At 39.4% G+C, this 19,271-nt stretch overlaps 1 protein-coding gene across 6 annotated transcripts in view; it reads right to left on the minus strand.

The window, feature by feature from the left end:
- Window positions 1-19,271, minus strand: part of ITPR2 (inositol 1,4,5-trisphosphate receptor type 2) — a 493,497-nt gene that overhangs the window by 366,777 nt on the left and 107,449 nt on the right. For all 6 annotated transcript variants that reach the window (XM_032432655.1, XM_032432656.1, XM_032432658.1 and 3 more), the window contains 2 exons: window positions 16,147-16,242; window positions 1,427-1,471 (listed from right to left, as the gene is read on the minus strand). In XM_032432655.1, coding sequence (XP_032288546.1) covers window positions 1,427-1,471; window positions 16,147-16,242 — 141 coding nt within the window. The remainder of the gene's footprint in view (window positions 1-1,426; window positions 1,472-16,146; window positions 16,243-19,271) is intronic.

The following is a 19,271-nucleotide window of genomic DNA, read 5'->3' on the forward strand; positions in this document are numbered from 1 at the left end:
ACAGCATTCATTCCTATCTACAGTAAGCCCCCCTTCCTTAAATCCTCCCCAAAACCATCTTATACAAGCCCAAATCCTACCACAGGTTCTTTCTAACACACTCTGAGAGGCCCCACAGTTCCCGGGGGTGCAATGTGTAATTAATTCCACTTGTTCAAGAACAGGTGCGTTCCTGGTGGTCTTTGGCCAGAGACCATTGATCAGCTTATAGCAAGAACCAAAGACTCAGCTTTTAAACATGGTTACGGATGGCATTTTTCTAAATCAAAGGAAAATAAGAACACAACAATCCTGGGCTAGCTATTTGAAAACCGAGGAGAGAAGAGTCCACACAGGGACATAAAACTGAATTAGAAATGAGTGATCCAACTGATCTAACAAGCCTACTACTGTGTTTAGGGACATTTTGACACAAATTAAAGTTTTCATTGGGCCAATGACTTGATACTTCAGCTTTATTTCTATTGTAAACCTGATAGATGGAGAAAGAAGTCAAACAGGATTGACTCAGGTCCAGAAATTCTGATTTGATTCACCTCCCCCATATCAATATCCTCATAAAACATAAAGCTGAGAGCCAATGCAAAGACAGAAGTCATTTCAATTAAATAGTCCAACCCATCTGTCAAAGGGTAGAATTTTGGATGATGCAGTAATAATTCTTAGCAATTCCAAAAGAGACTGCTAAACTCCTAAGAAAATTAAAAAATAGACTGTGTCTATTTTACATTAAAATATCTAGCTAAATTGCTAAAATATGTAGATATATAGATATGTATATAAATCCAGCCCATCAACCACCTTTTGTCTGTATCACATCAAATATCCTCAATTTCAGAATTTTCTATTGAATGAAGTCATGTTGTTGTCATACAGTCATCTTTTTTACAAACAACGATAAAAGATCAGACTGAATAATAATAAATATCTTAATGAAAGTTGGCTTTAAAATAAGATTGAGATTTTCTGAATAGCATGTTTTAGAATATCAGAAAAATCAGTCATACAATTGTTTGATGCCTCAATTTCTCCCCATAAACAGAACCCAAATTATTTTCAGTCAGAAAGGATTGTCTGTTGTCCTCTTTTAATATCATACCATAATTCAATTTCTCCTTCCTAACTTCTATGCACTCTGAAAACTAAACCTAGAGCCACCATATCTCCCAGATGCCCACTGCCTTCAGTGCTCTATCATAAATGGCCTCCAAGGTGCTAGAAATCTCCCTAAATACCCCTTACTGGACATCTTTTTATAATGTAAGCCATGTCATCTTTTACTTTTTATCTGTGATCCACAGCCTCTAGTCTGAGAATCTCTCTCAGAATCCCTAGTCTTCAAATTTTCTATTAACTTCTCAATTTGTTCATATAAAATATAAACAATATATTTGGAGTTTGTTGGGGAAAAAATGATTTCACTCACCACATTTTTTCCTTCATTTTGAGCATCTCGATAATCAGGATTAAGCTAAAAAACAAAACAAAACCAGTTTTGAATCTCTATGAAAAGCACATTAACAAGACCAATGATCTTTAATTCAGTTCACTATTGTATCCTTAACTAAATTCAATATTAAAAAAAAAAAACCTAAGAAAGAAACCATTACTAAATAGTACAATTTAAAACATTACTTTCAAACTCTAATTGCAGGAGACATGAGCTAAAATGCCATGTTTATTGCTTTTGTTTATATTAGAACAGTTGACATCTTTGAACAAGTGAGAGCTGACAATCTCACATTCTCCGAGGAAGCCTTCAAGAGAATTCGTCATGTTACCCACCACAAAATCTGCTATTCATCAATAACTCAATTTTTAAAATTAGACCAAAGGAGAGTCTTCGTAACAACGATTCAAGATCATGTTCCACATGCTATATACACAAGAAAAGAAAAATCAAGCAAAAGAAGAGCTATCTATCAGATATCTGTATCAGATATGAGGGTTAATGCATGAGTGTTGTGGGGTTTGGGGGTCATTCCAACAAAGATGGATGAGCTCTGGATATGCTGAGTGTTGGCCCGCACATTTCCAGCTGGCCAGAATCCATACCTCCCGACTCCCACCTGATGACACAGTCCCAAAAAGATGTCTGCATTGTACTGAAACAACTAGTTCATAATTTGTAAAACAACAGACTTATGAGTAAGGTGTTTTTCTCTAAATAATGAGTTGTTCACTTGATTTTTACTATTTTAATATGAATCAGTTGGTGTCTATTAATATGTAACCCCAGGCATGAAAGTCACCATTTAAAATGTAAGGTCAAGAGTCTTTCTCAGAGCGACACTTGGCTAGTAGCTCTGAGGAATGTCCTCTCAACTTATTACTAAATATCAGTGAAGGTGCTGCAAAGGATCCAAAGCAAAACAGAACAAAACAAAAAAAAAAGTCTGAATCTCATTGAAAACTAAGACTGAAAAACAACCTAAACCCAAATCTACAATGAACTGTCGGTCTTCACAAAGCAGCTGGTGCTGGGGGAGAAGCAGACACGTCCCCAGTTTTTCCCTCCCGGCATACCTCCACCTCACTTTAAGCTAACAGCCTTGTGAGCACAGTTAAGATACTTGCTGTGGCTGCCACAGTTTGTCCATTCTCTCAGAGACCCCGAGTATTTGCCCACCAGAAACCCACACAGAAGTGTGCGCCGCTGAGGAGCCCTTGTTAGACTAAGCAGAAACCTGTCTCCCCGGGACTCCCATCCACTGTCCCACTACCTCTGTCTTCTCATGACCACAGAAATGCAACAAAGCTCAGAAAACAAATGGGCAGAGAGTTGAGGGGGCAGATAATAGCAGAGGGCTTTCCGAGAAGCACTTCCTGAAGAAAGAGAAGAGCAAGAACAGTGGCTTCGTATGTGGGAATTAGACTGCCTAACATTGTAGAAATAGCAAAGGGGTAGAAGAGAGAAGTAAGGGCCACAGAGCCCAGGCAGGCAGAGTCGCCATCTGCGGGACCTGGGACCTACAGTGGGCCTTACGGCTGAAGACTGAGAAAAAGGATCAAGAATTTTAACAAATAGAACAAAATGACCATCCACTCAACCCATCTGGCTCTGCACAGAGCCCACTTGTCTGAGGATAGGAAGGAAGGAAGGAAGGAAGGAAGGAAGGAAGGAAAGAAAAAACAACATGGGACTGATTAAAAAGCATATTATAAGGGGAAATTCTTTTCTCAGAGTCTTTCTGAATATTTTCTATGGTATGATGCAAAATCGACTTTCAGGAAATGGTTTGACATATTCAAGAAAGTGTAAGTAAACATTTCCTCCATGTAAAGACAACAGAATAAAATGAACAGCTGAAAATACAATACAAAAATAATGACATAAATAATAATATACAAATATAAAGAATTATAAAAAGAAGTGAAGAAGGATTTCACTAAAAATGAAAACACGAATACAAAATTAAACTCCATGTTGGCAGCAATAAAAAGCACATTTGATGCTGCAGGAAATGAGTGATGCAAAGCATAAAAGAATTGAACAGCCATCTCTCAATACAGAGGAGGGGTATAAAGAAATAAAAATGAGGAAAAAGCAAGTAGTCATGGAGGACCAGAGAAGGGCCTATCAATTAACGGATGATGGGTGTACTGAAGAGGAAGAGAAAATTAGTGGAATACAAGCAACGATCAAAGATAATACAAAACAAAGCTTTGCTCAGCTGAAGAACTGGGCATGCAGAGGTTACCATACCCCAGGAAAATCAACTAAAATGGACAGACACATTCTTTAAGGATAATGAGCAGGGGCGACAGAAGGGAAAACAATGGTAGGGACATAAAATAGAGCCAGAAATTAGGTTTAGACAAAAATGCTTACCATGTAACAGGAGAATGGATAAATAAAAATGGGGCATATTCAAACAATGGAGTACTATACTCAGTAATAAACATGATGAGCTGCTGATATAGCAACAAGGCTGGATCTCAAAAATATATACAACAGAATATTGTTCAGCTATAAAAAAAGTACGAAATCCGGTCATTTGCCACAATATGGATGGACCTTGACAACACTGTGCTAACTGAAATAAATCTGAGAAAGACAAATACTGTAAGATCTCACTTATCTGTGGAATCTAAAACAAACTGAGCTCATAGGTACAGAGAACAGAGTGGTGGGTTGCCAGAGGTGGAAGATGGGGCATGAGTGCAATGGGTGAAGGGAGTCAAAAGGTACATACTTCCAGTTATAAGAAAATATGTCCTGAGGGTACAATGTCCAGCATGGCGATTATAGTTAACAATACTGTACTGCATGTGTGAACGTTGCCAAGACAGTAGATCTTAAAAGTTCTCATCCAATAATTACATGTGGTGATGGATGTTATCTAGACTTAACTGCAGTAATCATTTCACAATATATACACACACCAAATCATTATGTTGTACGTCTAAACTAATAAAAGGTTATATGTCAATTACATATTAATTTTTTAAAATATTTTAAGTGGAAGAAGCCTGACACTGTATGACTCCATTTACACCAATTCTAAGGTCAGAGAAAACTAAACTGTGGTTAAACAAACCAGAAATTGAGGGCTGGAGTGGGGAGGTACAAGGGAGGGGAGTGGATAGAAAGCAGAACCCAGCCCAAGAGTCACATGACAGGAGTCTCTCAGGTTTTAGAACTAACAATGGGAGGCAGGGGAGAGGGCAAGAAAAGGGGAATCCAGTTACAAGTTGCCCCTTAGTGCTAGGCCAGCAACTGGGGAGATCTGAGGCAGAACTTTTCTTTTTCTTTGGAGATACGTATCTCAGGCTCCTTAAATTCCCTTGAATTACAAATAAAAGAATTAATTCCAAAACAGGCTTATTCTTGCTTTTGGAATCCAAGAGTGAAAGGGAGAAAGCCAAAAAGATAGGGAATTAACTGGCCTCCTGTGTACTGATTAATCAAACACAAAACGACACACTTTTCCTTGGTAGTAATGATAGTTCCAGCATAGTGCCCGGGAGGGGTTTATCCAGCTATTTTAGTCACGCATTACTGTTTTGCATTTTTTAATTTGTTTTCAATTTGAAGAATTCAGATGTTTTTTAAGTTAAAAAAATAGCCATACTAAAATTATAGCTAAATTATTTCCAAAAGATACGCAGCATGTTTAGCCATGGATATATCTCATGGTCAAAGCGTTCATTCAATAAGCGTTAAGAGTAGTTTGGCCACAGACACTGTGGAGGGAATTCATGCTGGAAACCATGATGTATCCTAAATAAAATGTGTAAAGGAACAGGAATTAACATACTTAGGTCAAACACAAAATCATGTATGCCTCTAAAATGTAAGCTATATTCCATCCCAAAGACAACGCTACTTTCTGAAATTCAGTCTTCACATATTTCACCCACTTGGGGTCACCCATTTCAATCCCCAAGGTCAATCCCTCAGGGAAGTCTGGAAACTGGACTCCAGGCTCTGCCCTGGGAAGAGATACCCATGAGCTTTAGGAAAGTTCACCTAACCTTGGAACTCAGGGTCCTCAGCTGTTAAATGAGAAAAGTCTATGACCAAAGCTTAATCGTACTAATTATATGTCATTAAATTTTATATATTCATGTCTTTGGCAACAATACTAAAGATGGTGCTGATCAGTTAGATTTTGCCTCATCTTGTGTCTCTCTGGCTATAATGTGTTTTTTTTTAATAATTAATATGGAGTTATGGCTTCAGTAAATTCATTAAAGTGATAATAATAAGGAGAAAGAGGAGGAAGAGGAGGGGAAGCCACCCAAATATATCTATGCCTATATAAATTCACCAATATTAACTGAAGACCAAATAAATATATGCTTTAATGTATGTTTTAATTATACTGCTGCTTTCCTTCTCTGAATATAAGAGCAGCAATTATTAAAGTAATTAGACTAAGGATGAATCAAAAATATATTATTTCTAAAGAAGGGGTAAAAAGACATGGTCATGTGAAGATTCCGGAATCTTTTAGGACTTTAAAGGAAATATTTCTTTATGTTAAAAATAAATTATAAATTTGGCATTAGAGAGAGAGAACTTTTTTTTCCCCTTGGAAAGACCTAATATGCTTTTCAATCATTTATTCAACAAACATTAATAGAACATCTATAATGGGCAAAGCATTATGGCATATGGTATTTTAGCAAAGACGAAGAGAATATGGTCCCTGACCACAAGACGTTACAATCTAGGAAGGAAAATAAGACATAAATACAGTTAGCTGTAATATAAAATAGAATGTGACAAGAGATACCAGACAAGAATGAATAATTTATAAATAATATAGGTCAGAGGAAGGAGGGATCTGTGGTGGGCAAATGTAGCCAAGAATTATTCATAGAGGGGCTCCTGGGTGGCTCAGTCAGTTAAGCATCTGCCTTCGGCTCAGGCCATGATCTCAGGGTCCTGGGATCGAGCCCCACATCAGGCTCCTGGTCAGCGGTGAACCTGCTTCTCCTTCTCCCTCGGCTGCTGCACCCCCACTTGTACTCTCTCTCTCTCAAATAAAAAAATAAAATCTTAAAAAAAAAGGATTATTCATAGAGAAGGTAGCATCCAAGATAAGCCTTGAAGGATGGATTGAATCATAACTGGCAGAGAAAGAAAAGAGTGAAGAAGAAAGACAGTACAGGGGAAATGAATTGGCATTCACTCATAGATAATTCATAGATCATTCAAGATAAGAAAATGAGACTGTTCAGAGAAGACCCAGAAATGTCATTTATGGAATACTTTTTATATGTTTTTAAAAGTTAATTCATTTCCCCTTACAATTATCCTATTAGAAGGGATTCTTTTCTTTTAAAAAAAAAAAGTTTATTTGTTTTAGAGAGAGAAAGAGTGGGCAATTGGGGGGGGGTGGCAAGAGGGAGAGAGAGAATCTCAAGCAGACTCCCCTGCTGAGCTTGGAGCACAGGGCTCCACTCGAGGCTCGATCTCACTACTCTGAGATCGTGACCTGAGCCAAAATCCAAGTTGGATGCTCAATCAACTGAGCCACCCAGGTGCCCCCTATTAGGAGGAATTCTTCACCCCACTTTACAGATGAGGCCCCAGTGGGGCACATCAAGTGAAGTCTTCTGTGCAAAGTCACACCACTCGGAAGCACAGGTCTGATGATTCCAAAGTTCCATCCTTTAATTACGATACCATGTTACTTCCCTCCTGCCTCCATAAAGAGGAGGGGCATGATCCAAGGTAGGATCCAAGCCAGCCCAGACCAATGGGGCTTTTAAACCATAGGTTAATGGGTTTACATCTTCAGAAAGATTTTGAATATCACTGGGGAAGTGTTTGCAAAAACACTACGTTAAAAATCCTCAACTGGCCATGGTCAGTAGAAGATGGAGACGGGGGATGAAAGAGGCAAAGAAACCAAGCATGGTGGTTCTAGTAAGAGGTAGCAGAGGCCTGACAAAAATAATCATGCTGAATGTAAAGGAAAAAGCAGATGCAGAAGATGTTATGGAGACCGAGTCAGTAGAATTGGAATGTGTAAACTGAGACAGAAAAATGTTTGTCATGACTCTCAGGTTTTTAACACTGCACTAAGAAAATGCACTGTTTCATGGGGAAACAATTCAATCTTAGATATATTTATTGAGCTTCAATGGCAGTGGGATATCCGAGATCAAATTCCTGGCCCACTGACTCCATGGAGGTGAGTAACAGGGAGACTATGAAGAGCAGAGACCCAGTATGAACCCTTGAAGGGAGTTCTCATTCGAATGGCCAAAGAGAGCTAGAAAGGAGTCAGGTAGAGAATGTCACAAGTCAGAATAGAGAAGTGGCAGAGAAAGAGAGAGAGACAGAGAAATATCATGAACACTTAGGCAATGAAAACCATGATTGTACCACAGTCAAGTGAAAGACAACTGCAACTTTCCACCTAACACAATATCAAGAAGCAGACAGAACCCTTCTAAGTCCACAATATATGCTCATTTTCTTAAAACAAAAATGTTAGTTTTTTATGAGGAAATGTGTTTTGATGAATTTTTATGATATATAACATTAAAATCATCGCTTGTATATTTTTAAATAATTATATATCTATATGTTTTGTTTTTTTTTTCCAATGCCTGGCATTTCAGAGACAATCTATTATTCTGACTGACAAGTCTAGAAAAGAAAAGAAGGGAAAAAATAACCTTTATTAAATGCTTATATGTGCCAGGCACAATTTATATTTTGACATATAACATTTACGTGTGTGTGTGTGTGTGTGTGTGTGTGCGTGTGCGTGTGTGTGTGTGCGTGTGCGTGTGTGTGTGTTGTGTATAGAGGACCTGGTATATATATTCTTCCGTCATATTTATTTATATATACCTATACATACACAAACATACAAACCATAAACTATGGCTGATATAGTTAATGGAAAACTAAATACAGAGATATTTAAAACTATAACCCTAATATTCGTAAGATTCTATGCTGATGTACAGGTTCTTGCGTACTAAGTTTTTAACTAATTAATTAAATCCAAAGTCTGTTGCACAGTTAGGAAATAAGAGTTTACTGCCATCTGGTGGAAGTCTGGCCTATCTACAAACAAATAAGCTATTGCTTGCTTATTTGAAAGCACAATGATAAAATCTTTAACAAATAAAATTATTTGAACTACTCGATCTATCTTGTTCTGGAAAGGATCCTTATGGCTTTAATAATATCCCAAGAAAGAAAATGTAGAAGCAGCAGATCAGAAATTGTGATACTTGATTTATAATTGCTCCCATGACAATGGAAGAACGGTTTCCTGAGGCTCCCATATATCCCATTCAAAATATAATAAAATCACTTTCTCCCCCACTGATATGGTTGTGAACTCTCCTGCACCAATAAGGTGATACAAGTAAAAGATCCAGGGCAAATGGCCATGAGCGTGCTTACAACCGTGCTGTGTATTAAATGCAAAAATACATGGCTGTTTGCGTTCCTTCCCCTCATGTTACCTTCTCTCTTGATGGCCCACAGAAACTGACATCACAGGAAGACAGCCTAACAATACAGTACTGTAAATGTTCCGGAAGGCTTTATCTGACAGCCACAAATGGCTTCGTTCTCTAATTCACAATTAAATACTTTGTTCCACATTTTGTCCATGAGCTTCTAGCATTGTATATTTCTCAAAAATAAATTTTGGGGCGCCTGGGTGGCTCAGTTGGTTAAGCGACTGCCTTCGGCTCAGGTCATGATCCTGGAGTCCCGGGATTGAGTCCCACATCGGACTCCCTGCTCAGCAGGGAATGTGCTTCTTCCTCTGACCCTCCCCACTCTCATGCTCTCTCTCCCTCTCAAATAAATAAGTAAAATCTTTAAAAAATAAATAAATAAATTTTGAACTCCCTAAAACAAAATAGCACTATATTTATAGTGCTATTCTTAAATAGCTTGCAGTTTATGTGCTTTGTCTCTATAATTAGACTACAGAAGCTTCAGCATACGAAATGGTCTCAAAGCAAATGAGACCCTTCATTTCTCCCCAAGCAATAGCCTCATTACAGTTTTCTGGAAAACTTGGCCTCCCTGTAAGTACTGGTTAAAATAGAATATCAGAAGTATATGTATAAGTAGGAAGTATATGTATAAGTACAATTTTGAGGGTTTTTTTTTTTTTCTCATTTGTGCTTAGATTTAAGATTGCAGCCCCTTAAACTCACTTTGAGATTTAACGTGGTCATCTCTGGATGTTAATAATTTAAACATTACACAAAATTGATGATCTCAGATGTGTATGCATGCTGGAAATAATTGGAAAGGAGATGTCCCAGAGACTGAATTAATGTCCTTCTCCTCTACCCTGCAAACTCCCAAAGGACAAGGACAAAGGGTTGATCGCTTTGGTTTTCTTCACAGTATCAACACAGTGCTTCCACCTGGTAGGCAGTCAATAAACGACTGTGTACTGTTGGTGTAACAGCGGTCAGGGTTTCTCAATGTCGGCACTACTGGCATCTGGGGCCAGATAAATCTCTGTTGCGGTGGCCGTCCTGTGCACAGATGCTTAGCTGCATCCCTGGCCTCTACCCACTAGATGCCAGTAGCTCCTTCTTCGCAAGCCTGACAATAAAAGTGCCTCCAGACATTGTCAGATAGCCCCTGGGTGACAGGATCACCCTAGGCGAGAACCACTGCTATAGATGAAGCAACGCAAGTCTGCCATTGAACCCGAAGACTGTCATGACCTTGTTTTTGAACTTTGGACAAAGTACATCACCTCTCTGAACCTGGGTTTCCTTTTCTGGGAAGTGAAATGATTGGATTTACAGCCTCAGTCTCTCTCTCTGATTCATCCATTGGATTATCTAGTATTTACTGAACATAAATTCCGTGTACAAGGTATCCAGTGGTGAGCCCCTAGATTCTGCCCCCCCACCTTCAGTTACCTGGCTTACAAAAAAATACCAGTGCTGGATTAAAATTGTAATCATAATAACAGTAGAAGTAGTGATAGTAATAATAACACTACTCCATATTTTTTTGTCCCCTTCTCAATGGAAGTGAGGGGACTTCAGAGTTGCTGAATATATTTTATGTGCAAGGTGCTGAACCTTCCGTATCTTCCTTAATTTCCAAAAGAATCCCATGGAATATATACTATCATCTTTTTTACACACAAGGCAACTGAGATTCAGAGAGGTTAAATATCTGCTTTAAGTCAGATAGACTGTGAGCACTATACATGGGATTTTTTTCCCCCACTACACTAGGCTCTCTTTGCCACACTGGCCAATATAAACACCATATACTCAAAAGCAATTCAAGAATTACATAATCCAATTTACCAGAAATGCCTCAAGCACATTAAAGTAATATTTCAAATTATCAATATGTGTGTTGAGAATGGAAAGGCTGAGGGAAAAGAGTAATGCCCTGCCAGGTCCTGCTCCTCTGACAGGAGCTTCCCCTTAATGCAAAAATGGCTCTGTTCTCATCTTATTTTTTTATTTTTTTTTAAAGATTTTATTTATTTACTTGACAGAGACACAGTGAGAGTGGGGACACAAGCGGGGGGAGTGGGAGAAGGAGAAGCAGGCTTCCCGCCGAGCAGGGAGCCCGATGCGGGGCTCGATCCCAGGATCCTGGGATCATGACCTAAGCAGAAGGCAGACGCTTAACGACTGAGCCACCCAGGTGCCCTCATCTTATTTTTTTAAATATACCTTTAAAAGCCTATCTCAGAGGACTGTTTTCCCTTTATTACTGTTCCTGCTCCTTCACAGCCCTGATATGAAAAGTCAGTCCACCTCTACTTCCGCTTCCTGGCTTCCTTGTCGTTCCTCCATCCCCTGGATTCTGGTTTCCACTAAAAATGCTCTCAATCACAAATGGCTGTATTCTTGCCAAATGCTGTAAATACATTTTGTTCCTGAGCTTTTTCGGTAGCACTCACTCCTTTTTGAAACTCTAGCCTCCCTTGCTTGACATTTGCAAATTTCAACCCATTGGACTTTCCAGCTGCCTCTCTTGACTTCTCAGGCACCCCATCTGTTGTCCACCCTTGAAAGATGATGTTCCCCCGAGGTCCACCTTCAAACACCTTCTCACTCTCTTCATACTGCCTCATGATCTCATCCATGCTGATGCTGACCTGTCGAACCAATCCCCAAACTTCTAGAAGACGTGAACCCTGTGCCTATCAGGCATTTTCACCTGGACATTTTACAGTACCTCCAATTAGACCAAGTCAAAACTGAATGGATTATTTCCTCATCAGTGCTGCACCCCTTTCCCATTTTCCCTAAATTGGTGAATGACATCACCAGCGCTCCAAAGCCAGAATCCTCCAACTCCTTAACCTTCAACATTCTGTGGATTACAGCTCCATTGCCTCCATGTCCTAAAAATGTCTTCTCCCCTTCCCCTTCTTGCCATTACCAATGCCACTCCCTTGGTTCAAATCCTCAAAGTTCCCTGAAAGTATCAGACTTTTGTCTCCTATCTGGGCTCCCTGTCTCTGAGGTGATCCCTTCCAGTTGCTAAGGCTCCAGAGCAGCTCTGTCTACTGGAACTTTCCCTGTGATGATGGAAAGGTTCTATATCTGCGCTATCCAATACCCTGTAGTTATTGAGCCACCTGAAATGTGGCTAGTGTAACTGACAAACTGACTTCTTAATTTTAATTTTAATAGCATTTATTTTCATTTAAATAGCCAACATGTGGCTACCGCATTAGCCATTGCAAATTCTAGAGCGGTCCTCTTTAAACACAAATTTATTTAGAACACTGTTCTCTATACTTTAAAAATAAAACCAATTCTCCTTAGCTTAATAGATATGGCCTGAAAAAATCAGCTGCCTTACATGTCTGGCCCTACTATTCCCCTCCCACCTTCTAGCACCACTTCCAAACTCACACATAGCCTATGTGTGATACACATATGTATTATCCACATAAAACCAGTTTGTACAATACCACACACCTCCTTGCCTGTGTAAAAGCCATCCTCACCGCCTGAACATGCTTTCTCCCCCTTCCCCACCTGCCTTACCCATCCACCAAGCAGCACCTCCTCTGGCCCCCTCACCATTCCTTGTACCCCCCTGGCATCTTAATGCCTCCCCATAAGCACGCCACTATTCCTATTGCTATAATACACTTATCACACTGTACTGAGAGCGCCTCAAGGGCAGAAATTAGATTTTCTAGGGACATAACTGGTGTCTACCAAATGTTTACAAATAGCTATCCAGCCTCAGCCTCTAAGGTAACTACTTCAAACATTATTCCTCTTACGAATTAGATCAAATCCAAACCTTTCAATCAAAATCTTCAAGCAAAGGGATCTGTCACTCAGTAATTCCTTTTAGAACCCCTTTCCTTGAGCCAGGCCTCCCTTTTTTCATCGTCTGCCTATGATTTGGACATTCCACAACCCTATCTGTGTCTCCCAGGCAACTTCCACAATGACTGTCCTTTTGTTTCTCTACCAATCTGTGTGTATTCCTTTCTTGGCGAACCAGGGAAAAGTTCACCCAAGCAAGAGCCTTCTTTGGCTAATTTCCTGCTGACCTAACTCCACCTGCACACATAATCAGCCTGACATGATCCTGCCTGTTGACCATCCTGTGGCCATTTACTGTAGACTGTCTTCCAAAGTAGGAAGTCAATTCTTTGAGGGCAGAGACTTATTCCTCTGCTTCCTTCTCTACAGCATATTCCACCACTGCTATGCATTTATCAGTCACTTAAAAAGCATATATTAAAGATGGTATGAAATCTTAAACAGGATGTCTGTTGCTGCTGTGAATTCCAAAAATAATTATTCCCAACTCTTGCATTTTCAACATCCTATGATGTGTGTCTTATTTTTTTAAGAAGTATCTAGATATTAAAGATATAATTAAAAAAGTAAAATAAAAGCCATGGAGACTTCCTCTCCTATGAATAAGGGTATAATATAAGAAAATGAGTAAGACTAGGAAGTTACAAATCCATATGTTGGGAATGATTTGAAACTAAAGACCTAGGCATTTTTAAAAAGCAAAATAATAAAAGGATAAGCATTGTGTTTTAAATACTGTCAGAGGCTCATTTCCACCTGTTGTAGAATTGGAACTGGAAATCAATTTTTTTGTCAAGTGACAATGACTGCAATAACTGTGATTTTGCCACACCTGTAGACACTTTCACACCAGTAAGAGATGTGACTATACCAGGATCTTACCTGACCTTACCTGACCTTAGTTGACAAATGAAATATAAAACCCTAACCTATGGATGACAGTATTTTGAGGCTAAGATTTCTCTTTTGATGGTAGAATACTACACAGAAGCATCCATTCTATTTTACTAGTGAAAATCAGTAGAAAATAAATTCCTAGCTTTCAATTTTCAGAGATGTATTTAATGCTTAATTCTCCTTCTTTCACCTTGCCATAAAAAAAAAAGAGATGTTATCTCAAGTACTAAAGGTCAAAGAAGAGATCCTCCAAGTACACCAGACTCTTTAATGAACAAAATAGCATCTGGCATTTAAAGTCATATTCTCTAAAGACAGAATAAAGAGTCTTTCAAAGTCTTTTCAAGGAATGAACTACTTTCTATTTCTATTAAGGTCTTAGATCTTCATTAAAGTTAATAAACAATTTAATTCTTAATAATCTAGTCATTTGAATGTGTCAATGATACAAGTTTTAATTGCAGAAATTAACTAAGAAAACTAATAATGTATAATCATATCAGTTTTCTATAGAATGTCAGTAGTTAATATAGCCATTGATTGAAGTAAATTAAGGAAGAAGAGTCACTAAGATCCAAGAGAATTTTGATACTAATTTCTTATCTTTTACAGGACATCTAATAGACTTTTCTAATTCTTATTTTAGACAAGATTCTCTGCCTTACTGCTTCATTTTGCATCAAAGTGTTATTTTTCAAAAAAGTTACTTCAAAACATTCATGGTGTAAACAGTCCATAAATTGCAAAGCTATATTTCATTTATTTGAACAGATTCATAAATAATAAGTCAGATATTTATAAAAGTAAGAGTAATCCCTATTTCTCATAATAACCATGCCAGCATCACTTACTGGATGCTTACCATGAGCCACACGTTAGGCCAAGCACTTTACCTCATTTAATTATCTTAATACTCATATTATATAAATGTTGTGATTATCCCCATTTTCCAGAGGAAAAAATTGGAGCTTAGAGAGATTAATTTGCCCAAACATGGCTCCAAATGCCACTCAGATACAAATCCCAAAATCTTCTTTCCATCCTCTAAGCTTACAGAAGCCTGAATAGCTTCCTTATATTCATTCATTCATTCAAAAAATATTCATCAAATCCAATCCTTTCTAAGTACCAGGCACTGCCCTAGATGCTGGGGACACAGTGGTGATGTTAAAAAAAATAATAATAATAATCCCTGCCTTCAGAGAGCATACATTTTGACAGAGAATGTTGAGAAAATAAAATGTACAGTAAGTCAGATAGTGGTGAGTACTATGAAGACAATTATGGCAGATTAATAGGAGGTAGAAGGTAATGGTGTTGAGTGTGGTTTAGACAGGGCTCAGCATGTTTACAGAAACTTCCTGTTTCCCACACCTTTTCCTCATCACTTCTGCATCCCCAGTTCCTTATCCTCCCTCACACCCAAAACCAAAAGTTGGATAAGTAATACTAAAAATTCTAAGGCCAAATTCTGGTTTCAAATCCCAGAAGAAACCCTATATTGAAAAATAGAAACAGAGTTGAGGAGAGTAGAATGAACGGGTATTTTCATGCATCTAAAAAACAAATATTTTCAAAATTACTTTTACATTGGATAACCAAACTTTAATTAAGTCATTTCTAAAACTTCAATGCTGTTACTTCTAGCCACCCTTCATAGCTACCTGACTGTCAGCATGCTTTTAGTGGAGAAAGAAAAGACCTTTATTTGTTTTGACCATTTTTATTAACAGTTTCAGGACAGTTCAGTGTCTCAGGAAGAAACACCTTTCCTCTCCAACGGTTTGAACAATAAAAGCCATCCACCAGTGAAACCAGTTTCAGTGAAGATGACCTGAAACTATCAAGGTTCTACTACACCAACAATAAGTTGATCGTGTCTCCAGTGCAGACATTCTGAAAGAGTGAAGCTAATAAAAAAGTCTAGAACAAATCGCATACATATGCAAATTAGATACTCTACTGTCCTTGACCTTAAAGTAACCCAACAACCAGTGTTCTGTTGTTATTGTTGTTTTAATTTTTTTAAAGATTTATTTATTTATTTTAGAGAGAGAGGGAGAGAGAGAGAGAGAGAGAGCATGCGCACATGCACGCGAATGTGGGGAGGGGCGGGGGAGAGGGAGAGAAAGAATCTCAAGCAGACTCTGGGCTGAGCACGGAGCCCAATGCAGGGCTGATTCCAACGCCCTGAGATCATGACCTGAGCCGAAATCACAATCACACGCTTAACTGGCTGAGCCCCCGAGGCCCCCCTTGTTGTTTTAATTTTTAAGACAAAGATTATTGCAAGGCTTCGATTAATATTCACATTTTAAGAATCATTTATATGCCAATCCAGATCATGATAGACAATAATCAAATTTGGTATAATGACTGTTCCTATAAATACAACATCTTTTGGAGAACCTAATTGCTTATTTCACTATTTCAGAGTCAGAGATTTGATAGCATTGTATCCATTAGTCTTACCTCTGCAGCTAAATAGTTCCCAGTTGCAAGGTGTTTAAATCTGAACAAGCTGTTCCATTGTCCAGCACCCCCGCGGCATGGGTCATGGTGAACGACCTACAGACAAAAAGAGCAACAACAATAAAGCCTAAAAGATATTCATGTTGCTGGCAAGCAGGTGCCCACAGTTTATACAAAGCGTTCGCCTGTTAATGCTAACTTGTCAGATCCAATATATGTTTTCATGAGAGGACAACATGGCAGAAAAACAAAATTCCCCGCAAATAAGCAAGAGGCATAACAGTTCGCTCACTGTGTGCATGCGTGATGCTCATGCCTTAAATGTGTAAATATGGTCTTACTCCAAGAGACAGGTTTCCCAGGCCAAAACTGGAAACGCTGAGGGGTTCTCCCCCATTTGTTATTCAAATATTCATTCAACAAATCATATTAAAAGCTTACTATACACCAGGTACTCTTCTAGGCAATAGGGTCACAGCAATGAATGAGACTAGAGCTTTCAATAAATAAGATTTGGCAAGTGCCAGGAGGAAATAAGCAGAGCGCATGACTGAATAATTAGGGAAGGCTTCTTGAGATGCGGTGATTAGCCCAGGCCTGTCCGACATGACATGTGAGCTGAAACCTGCAGGATCAGAGCGAACAGTCACGTAGAGAGATCGGAAGATAGCATTCCAGGCAGAGAGAACCACAAATGCCAAGGCCTGGAGCTCTCAACGAACTTAATTCTTGGCCCTTTCCACATGTGCTTTTTTATTAATACCATGGCCTTTGATACCTGTCCTTGGAATTGGCCTTGCCCCAGATGCTGAGCCACTAGGCTCACTGAGAATAAAAGTAGATGCTCTGAAGCAGGTGCCTTGGGGCAGTCGCAAAGCCTACATTTTGCAGCCTGAAGATGACTGTGTTTGAGTCCCAGCTCTGCCAGTTCCTATGGTATGATCGCAGCAAGTAATTTAGTATCTTCAAGCCAGTTTCATCATGTACAAAATGACTTTAATTCATAGGATTGTTTTGAAGATTAAGTACTAGGGAACTTTTCATTATTCTCCCCCAACAGGTTACCTTCTTTTTGTTAATACTGACCCCCCGCCCGACTCCTGCACAGCCTCAGATTCTGTGTGCTGCTGTGTATAACCTCCTAATGCTTTTGCTAGACTCTAGCTTCTAGGTCTTCCCCTACTCTGATAGTTCAAATAAGATAATAATTATGAAAAGACTTCAAAGTGGAGGAAGTCTTAAAAAAAACCATTCTCCCTGTGACCAAATACCTACCCATCCTCCAAGGCTAAGTTCTAAGTTCTCAAATCAAACTTCTTCCACAAATCCTTTGCAATCACACCGGCTACCATCGAACTCCTTTGGCGAAGGCATAGATACCTTTGACACTCTGATCAAATCTATTGGTGGTCTCACGAACATACACACACATTTGTATAGAGCTGCTAGAGGTTCACGAATAACTTGAAGCTCACCATGGATCCCGGACTAAGAACTCCTATCCCAGACACTAGTAGGTCTAGCAACACCAGTACGACGCCCTAGGAGACAACTGGAGATACAGAAAGGAGGGTGTTTTCATTCATCACAGTGATTTTGGAGGGATGCTACTGGCATCATCGGGCGTTGGCTAAGATACTATATATGCTGCAAGTCTCAGGGGAGTTGAGCACAGGCTAGATATTGTGTGTGGCACTCGGGTCCCACCCCACCCTTCCAAGCGCTCCTCTCACGGTGTCTCTGTGAGGGTGCAAAGCCCCACCAGCAGGGTTCTGGAGTCATTCCATTAGGATGGAAAGCAGAGAAAAGTAGACGAAAGCTTCCCCTTCGGGGTCCGGTGAAGGGGCGGCAGCCGCCTAGTGCAGGCTCCTGCAGGGTGATGTGGGCACCTCCTGAAGCGAGGGGGAGAGGGCTGAGGGCTCAGAGGAGGAGCAGTGGTGATTTTCGGCATTGCCTGATCTTCAAATAGGACCACGTTCCCTACCCTAGTTTTCCCCATCCGGTCCTTCCAGTAACACTGAAACCTCATTTCCTACACCAGATACCTCTTTGCTTGAAACAACCTCAACCACGCTGACTGATATAGCGCACGATAGAGAAATGTCCCACAGCCCACCTCGTTCAAACCTCCTGCAGAAACGAACCTACCACAAACAGAAACTGGTAATACTTTAACATACAATCATATTAAAAAGTTTTCATATCAAGTCAGATGACAAGTCCAGTAATTGAAGAGAAATTCACTACGAAGCTTAACTGAGTGTAAGACATTATTTCAGAATTATTAAATAATGGATTCATTCTCTCCATGTTGACTGCTCAGTATTTTCGACTACACATGTTGTTGGAAAGGATTACGATGCAGTGATACAGTTACAGCAAAATCTATAAAACTGACAGTAAATAGATAAGAGAGAAGATTCACAATTCCTTTAGAAGACTTAGAGCCAAATATCACATAGGCGGAGACACATGAAATGAGGGGAACTCACTGTATGGGGAAGTCACTACGTGACTTTTTTATGACTATTTCATTAATAAAGCTTTAAAATTATACCTCACATTATTGCTATCCCTATATTTCTTTAATTCTTTAGAGCACAATGAGGGGCGCCTGGGTGGCTCAGCCGTTAAGCATCTGCCTTCGGCTCAGGTCATGATCCCAGGGTCCTGGGATCCAGCCCCGCATCGGGCTCCCTGCTCCGCGGGAAGCCTGCTTCTCCCTCTCTGACCGCCTGCCACTCCCCCTGCTTGTGCTCTGTCCAACAAATAAATAAAATCTTTTTAAAAAAATTCTTTAGGGCACAATGATAAGAAGTCTATGGCGTGAAAAATACATATTTCAATTATGTATTTATTTGGGGGGCTGCCTGTTATCTTTCAGGCTTAGCCCGATAAAAGACATTGTCAGGTAGACTTCATGGAAGAATATCATGTAGTTTTGGTGATGGTTGTTTTTCCTGAGACTTTCTCAATTCCCTGTAAACCTATCCTGTTGAAGGATAAGGTCTCTTCTGAATGCTAGGGACTGAAAGTATGCCTCAATATGTACTGGGGTTTCAAGAAAGAAAACATGCTTTTTGTACTAGTTCATCTCTATTCTAAACCATGTCATAACTTAGAGA

This window comes from Phoca vitulina, unplaced genomic scaffold, assembly GCF_004348235.1.
Source record: "Phoca vitulina isolate PV1807 unplaced genomic scaffold, GSC_HSeal_1.0 scaffold49, whole genome shotgun sequence".
NCBI classification, from domain to species: domain Eukaryota; kingdom Metazoa; phylum Chordata; class Mammalia; order Carnivora; family Phocidae; genus Phoca; species Phoca vitulina.